We start from the raw sequence: 7,121 nt of genomic DNA, 5'->3' as shown, positions 1-7,121 counted from the left end.
ACACACACACACACACACACACACACACACACACACACACACACACTTTCCTGATCGAGCGCGCTAACAATTTTGTCGTTAGCAAACACAAAAACAACAAACGCGAGTTTCAAGCTATAGCGCGTCACCACGTGTATATCCATCCATCCATTCAACGTTTAGACTCATGTACACACGACTTGTTGATGTGAGCTCGAGTTGGTAATGGACCCTCGCGTCAACGCCGCCATATGCAAATGGTCACGACAACACTGCTGTCATAGAGGTGTCAAGTGAATGTGTGAGCAGGGGACTGTGTCGTACTCTTTGTTTCCACACGTATTTGTCGCGTGAAAATTGTGAAAGGAAAATTTTTTTTCGGAGTTTTTCATGTTTTATGCTTGAACCTTTTCGCCTGGAGGCTTGTAGAGTTGTGAGTTTTGAGACTCTCCGGTCTGCCTCAGGAAAGATCTAGGCTGGTTCTTTTTTAGAACAAAATAGGAACTCGGATTTTCGTAAAAGCTATCAGCCAAATCTAACGCGATACGTCCGTGAAATAACATGTGATATTATTAGTTCACGCTGTAAACATTATTATTCAATTTGGTTTCCATTCGTGTACATGTACTGTCAGCATAGAAATAATATAGATAGACTATAGATGGTTATCTATATTATTTCTATGACTGTCAGCCTGGCGTCGTGCGGTCTGTTTACCCACAAATACACTGCATACATGCATACATGCGCTCTCATTGTCATCAGAGCCGTATATAGAGATCTATATATATATACGGCTCTGCTGATTGTCACACGCGCCCTACTCTCCGCTCTCTGGCTACACACGGGATCACACACAACCCAGTTGCTTTCTGCTTCTATCAATCAGCATAAAAAATTGGGTCATCAAAACAATACATGATGACCTGTACGTTTATAGCCACACCAGCTAGACGATTAGTACCATAGAATTAATAGATAGACAACTGTTGTCTATCTATTTCTATGATTAGAACAGTCTCAGACAAGACAAGACAAGGCAGCAATTTCGATTCCACCCGTCGTACACGCTTACGATTTTACTGGAGAAGTAAAAAACCATTTCAGAAATTACAGAAAAAAATGGAATTTACCTGTAGTACTGGGGAAAAAAACGGTTAGACATGCCCTTATAGCAAAGGCCCCTTTCTGCATTACATGTGATCAGGCGTTAATAATGACAAAACGTCCGTTGTCATAATTAACCCCTGATAGGATGCGTGAGTGTGTCTAGCAGGACGCATTAGGTATGCGCGTGGGGATTTCACCTATATTGCCCATGAGCGATGTACGGGGGGGGACGTTATCCATACGGGGGGGGCTACCTACGATGCTGAACAAGTGCGCACGTGCAGCTGACGGGTGCACCCGCGCGCGCATGCGTCAGACTGTCGCCTCGCGACACGCTGCAGGCTTCCTCTTGCAATTTCCCCTTCAGGCCTATCCGCACATTCTTCCCTGCCGCTCCTGCCTCCCACCATCCCCTTCAGGCCTATCCGCACATTCTTCCCTGCCGCTCCTGCTTCCCACCATCCCTATAGGTCTGACCTTTGGTCCTCCCCTGCGGCTCTCGCTTCCCACCATCCCCCGCAGGTCTCACTTCCTACCACCCCCTGCGGCTCTTGCTTCCCACCATCCCCTGCAGGTCTCACTTCACACACCCCCTGCAGCTCTCGCTTTCCACCATCCCTTGCAGGTCTCATTTCCCACCACCCCCCTGCGGCTGTTGATTCCCACCAACCCCTGCGGCGCAACTCACTCAGGCGTCAACTTCTCGCTTTCGCCCTCCAGCTCCGGGAGTCCATTGAGTCCGACGATCGCGCGCAAGTTGTCGACCTGCTCCTTCAGGGGGCGATACTCGTCGAACAGGTGTTTGGCCGTGTCCAGCCAGCGGACGCGCTCGTCCTCAGAGTTCTTGATGGTCGTCTCCATCTGCGGACACACACATTGTTTGTCGTTGAGGCCGTTGTCACGTTCGGCTCCACCGTTCCTGGAGCAGCACGTGGGCGTCGCAACTCTGTTGCCATGGTTTCGTTAACATGCTCTGTCCGGCAAAACTACACGATGTTATGGGGTGGGGTGGGGGATAGTAGGCTTTATGCCGGCGATACGAAGCTAATTTCACAGTATCGACTTTATCAATTCTAAGTTAGCCCATTTCTGACCTATCCTGAAAATTTTATGACAATCCGTCCTGAACATTTTTAGTTAGGCTGTACACAAAGAAAGAAACGCACAAACCCACAAACCAACAAACGCCGGTGAAAACATAACCTCCTGCCAACCCCTTGGCGAAGGTCATAATAATAATATTTAGCTAACCTACACTAGGCTGTGAAAGCTTTTTCTATTTATTGTAAGGGGTATCTGTTATCTTTACATTTACGTTTTGCATTTAGATGTGTTCATAATTGCAATATGAAATTTCGTATATTGAAGGCCACATGGTGATATTTTGCAAAGTTAGATTGATCAGTTCAAATTATAAACGTGATTTAAAACCAAGAATTGATTCCTATTACAACTGAAATTCGCTTTCAAAATCCACATTCCTTGCATTCTCTAACGTTTGACTTGTCCTTTGACTTTGACTAATGCGGTGGTTGTTTAAACAGGAAACGTTTGTTGAGAAGGAATTTCTCAACAAACGTTTCCTTTTTAAACAACCATCGCATTAGTGTTGCCATAGTAACAGGTAAACTTTTACATCAGTCTTGCCTAACGCTGTGGTTAGCCACTTCGCTTGAGACTTTTTGCTTAGTTGTGCACGTATTTGGCATCTGTTTACAGTTGCGGTGCGCGCCTATTCGGTCTCCCTATGAACGACAGCAAAAATTGGGGCAGCGCGACTAAAGGGAAATATTATTCATCGCGACTGCAGATCGACATTTCCGGTTCAAGAAAATTAATGGAGAAAAATGTTGCCTAAACATTGTACATAACACAAAACATTAAACGGCATACATTTTTTCGCATAACTCGTGATCCGGTTAAAACAAAGGTAAACTTGTGTTGCTACGCATACTCATGATTTTAGGCATTAATAGGTTAAAGCTGGACGAGAAATAAGAAAGAAAGAGAAGAGATGAAGATGGAGGTGGAGGTCGATCAGTAAATAAAGAGGAATATTGGGCTATAATAACGGAGGAGGAGCTGTACTAGGGCAGCAAGAGAAGAGAGGAGAAGAAAGGCAGTAACGGAGGAGGAGCTGTACTAGGGCAGCAAGAGAAGAGATTCACCGTGACCTTACCAGGTTGATGTCGGCGTGGATGAGTCTCAGCTCCTCGACGTGAGCCATTTTCTCCTGCAGCAGGAGCTCCATCTCATTCTTGTACTCCTTCAAGTATGCCTCCTCCTTCTCGATCGCCTCCAGCTCTCCACGCAGCCGCGAGCGCACTTTCTCCAGCTGCAGCGTTTTGCCCCTGCAATAAAATTGCTCTCCAAACTCTAGTGCACCACACGAAGAACTTCGACTTAGTCTCAGGTTCAACAATTGATCACTGCTCAGGTCCTAAGCCTAAGGATTACTTTATAATACCGGTAGGCGGTAGTCCGTACGGTATTTTAGTCGGTACCGTCCTTTTTTTAGGATTATAGAATATATCATATTCATATGGGCCTAATAGACTTTACATTCACATTGATTAATTGATTTGTTCACACGATGATAACAAATTTTCTTAATCTAACTTATTTTAACAATAAATAAGGTTTGACTTGGCAAGTTACGAAACTTACCGTATTTCTTTTATATTTTCCAATTTATTCAACATTACAAGTGTATCGTCCGCCATCTTGTTTTGTTGATGAGTATCTAGCGCCATCCGGCGTGATGAATCGAAATGAAAGAATTTTTGGCGAATTTTTGGGTTGTTGATAATTTTGACGAGAGAGGGCGCTGAGGCAAGCGTTATGGCAGCTGTGCGACATGCCCATTTTATACTTTGACAAAGTTCATCATAAATAGCAACTCAATATGCTTTTAAGCGTGACGAGAACAGTGTTTAGAAATCACATACAATATTCATGCAAAGGTACATTATTTAAGGGTGCTCTTCCTTCAGTTATGAATACTATGCAGAGCGCAATGTTTGCAAAAACGCGCGGCATGACTGCACAGACTGTCACAGTGACAGTACAGACTACAGTACTGAGTACACATGTAATGATGTACACTACTTGCCGGCTAATCAACACAAATTAGTGTAGATCTCACAATAACAGCTTGTGCACAGGTTGTATCCAGAGAGACCGGGTACAAGATGGCGTTGCGCAAAAGATGCGTTGTTCTCCGACCGCCGANTCTGGAGTCTGGACACCGAGCTAACTGCCGCTGACGTGCTGATTTGTGCGCAGGCTGCGATTCAAGCGAAACAGTCACCGCACGACGGCTGAGGTCGTTCATTACGGCGGCAGGGTCGTCGTGACGGCGTCGACCAGCGAGCCGGCCATCATGAATCAGCTCTACAGGTAACAACGTCACACGTAATACACAGGTAGCATCACACGTAATACACAGGTAGCATCACAAGTAATACACAGGTAGCATCACACGTAATACACAGGTAGCATCACACGTAATACACAGGTAGCATCACAAGTAATACACAGGTAGCATCACACGTAATACACAGGTAGCATCACACGTAATACACAGGTAGCATCACAAGTAATACACAGGTAGCATGACTAGTAATACACAGGTAGCGTGACAGGTAATACACAGGTAGCATGACAAGTAATACACAGGTAGCATGACACGTAATACACAGGTAGCATGACAGGTAATACATAGGTAGCGTGACACGTAATACACAGGTAGCATCACACGTAATACACAGGTAGCATGACAAGTAATACACAGGTAGCGTGACACGTAATACACAGGTAGCGTGACAAGTAATACACAGGTAGCGTCACACGTAATACACAGGTAGCGTGACAAGTAATACACAGGTAGCGTGACACGTAATACACAGGTAGCGTCACAAGTAATACACAGGTAGCGTCACACGTAATACACAGGTAGCGTGACAAGTAATACACAGGTAGCGTCACACGTAATACACAGGTAGCGTGACAAGTAATACACAGGTAGCGTCACACGTAATACACAGGTAGGACGTTCACGGCTGTGCTGCCCCGCTCGGCCGTGCCTAGGGCTGTTATCAGGGAGTCACCCGATGCTGATGCTAGCTCAGTGTGATATCTGGCAAATCGAAGGGCAAGAGGCAAGAGTGGAGGAATCCGGTCACCTGGTTGAGGTTGATACATTGTCTCTTGTCGGTAACCGATCGATGATTTTATTATTGTTATTATTTATTTATTAATTATTATTATTATTATTATTATTATTATTATTATCATCAACTAATTTCAGGAAGAGCAAGTGGGGTTTCCTCATATTGCGAATACTCAATCTGAACCGGGTCCAGTGACCAGGGAAGCACACCGTGATTCGTTAGGAAGGTCGGCAGCAGGCCAAGGCATGATACGGTGTTTTGTTTGTTACAGCGGTAGTGATGTGGCTGCAGCCGCTAACATAGGCAGCATCATCGCACAGCGCTGTCTGCAGGCAGGCATCGTACAACTTGACTTTACTGTCGACGCAGACCAGTTCAAGACGGAGCGAGTGAGTATGTCTGCTGTTCATGTGTGTGTGTGTGTGTGTCCGTGTGCGTGTGCATGTGTGTGTTCGTGTGTGTGTGTGCGTGTGCGTGTGAGTGTGCGTGTGCGTGCGTGCGTGCGTGCATGTACATGTACATACATATATACGTGTATGCATGCGTGCATCTAGATCTGTTGATGTGTGTATGTTTGTTTNTCAAGTGAATGTGTGAGCAGGTGACTGTGTCGTATTCTTTGTTTCCACACGTATTTGTCGCGTGAAAATTGTGAAAGGAAAATTGCTTTTCGGAGTTTTTCATGTTTTATGCTTGTTTATGAGTTGTGAGTTTTGAGACTCTCCGGTCTGCCTCAGGAAAGATCTAGGCTGGCTCTTTTTTAGAACAAAACAGGAACTAGGATTTTCGTAATTGCTATCAGCCAAATCTAACGCGATACGTCCGTAAAATAACATGTGATATCATTAGTTCACGCTGTAAATATAATTATTTAATTTGGTTTCCATTCGTGTACATGTACTGTCAGCATAGAAATGATATAGATAGACTATAGATGGTTATCTATATTATTTCTATGGCTGTCAGCCTGGCGTCGTGCGGTCTGTTTACCCACAAATACACTGCATACATGCATACATGCGCGCTCATTGTCATCAGAGCCGTATATAGAGATCTATATATATATACGGCTCTGATTGTCACGACTCACACGCGCCCTACTCTCCGCTCTCTGGCTACACACGGGATCACGCACAACCCAGTTGCTTTCTGCTTCTATCAAGCAGCATAAAAAATTGGGTCATCAAAGCAATATATGATGACCTGTACGTTTATAGCCACACCAGCTAGACGATTAGTACCATAGAATTAATAGATAGACAACTGTTGTCTATCTATTTCTATGATTAGAACAGTCTCAGACAAGACAAGACAAGGCAGCAATTTCGATTCCACGCGTCGTACACGCTTACGATTTGACTGGAGAAGTAAAAAACCATTTTAAAAATTACAGAAAAAAATGGAATTTACCTGGGGAAAAAAACGGTTAGACATGTCCCTATAGCAAAGGCCCCCTTCTGCATTACATGTGATCAGGCGTTAATAATGACAAAACGTCCGTTGTCATAATTAAGCCCTGATAGGATGCGTGGGTGTGTCTAGCAGGACGCATTAGGCATGCGCGTGGGGATTTAACCTATATTGCCCATGTGCGATGTACGGGGGGGGACGTTTTCCATACGGTGGGGGGGCTACCTACGATGCTGAACCGGTGCGCACGGGCAGCTGACGGGTGCACCCGCGCGCGCATGCGTCAGACTGTCGCCTCGCGACACGCTGTAGGCTTCCTCTTGCAATCGATAGACAGGTGAAGAGCGGAGAGGCAGGTGTGCGTCGCCGCAGTTGTGTCCTCGCCCCCTCTCTCTCTCCGCCGCAAGACAGGAAGGACGTCGGCCGCCTCGCCGCGACGGTTCCGCCCGA

The 7,121-nt window shown here is 45.5% G+C and overlaps 2 protein-coding genes across 2 annotated transcripts in view; one reads left to right on the top strand and one right to left on the bottom strand.

Annotated features, from left to right (window-relative positions):
* The window catches only part of LOC106818884 (zinc finger C4H2 domain-containing protein-like), a 6,917-nt gene extending 3,097 nt beyond the window's left edge, over positions 1 to 3,820 (bottom strand). Inside the window, exons 1-3 of the mRNA XM_014823554.1 lie at positions 3,757 to 3,820; positions 3,269 to 3,440; positions 1,778 to 1,950 (exon numbers count right to left, since the gene is read on the bottom strand). Of these exons, the coding sequence (XP_014679040.1) occupies positions 1,778 to 1,950; positions 3,269 to 3,440; positions 3,757 to 3,812 (401 nt within the window). The 5' untranslated portion in view covers positions 3,813 to 3,820. The remainder of the gene's footprint in view (positions 1 to 1,777; positions 1,951 to 3,268; positions 3,441 to 3,756) is intronic.
* LOC106818883 (39S ribosomal protein L18, mitochondrial-like) overlaps positions 1 to 6,025 on the top strand; it is a 15,224-nt gene extending 9,199 nt beyond the window's left edge. The window contains exons 3-5 of the mRNA XM_014823553.1: positions 4,375 to 4,488; positions 5,533 to 5,677; positions 5,999 to 6,025. Of these exons, the coding sequence (XP_014679039.1) occupies positions 4,375 to 4,488; positions 5,533 to 5,677; positions 5,999 to 6,025 (286 nt within the window). The remainder of the gene's footprint in view (positions 1 to 4,374; positions 4,489 to 5,532; positions 5,678 to 5,998) is intronic.
* The last annotated feature ends 1,096 nt before the right edge of the window (positions 6,026 to 7,121 follow it).

Source organism: Priapulus caudatus, unplaced genomic scaffold (assembly GCF_000485595.1).
Source record: "Priapulus caudatus unplaced genomic scaffold, Priapulus_caudatus-5.0.1 Scaffold2612, whole genome shotgun sequence".
Taxonomy (NCBI): Eukaryota; Metazoa; Priapulida; class Priapulimorpha; order Priapulimorphida; family Priapulidae; genus Priapulus; species Priapulus caudatus.
The sequence above is the reverse complement of the archived record's forward strand: the minus strand, read 5'-3'. Positions and strand labels throughout refer to the sequence as shown.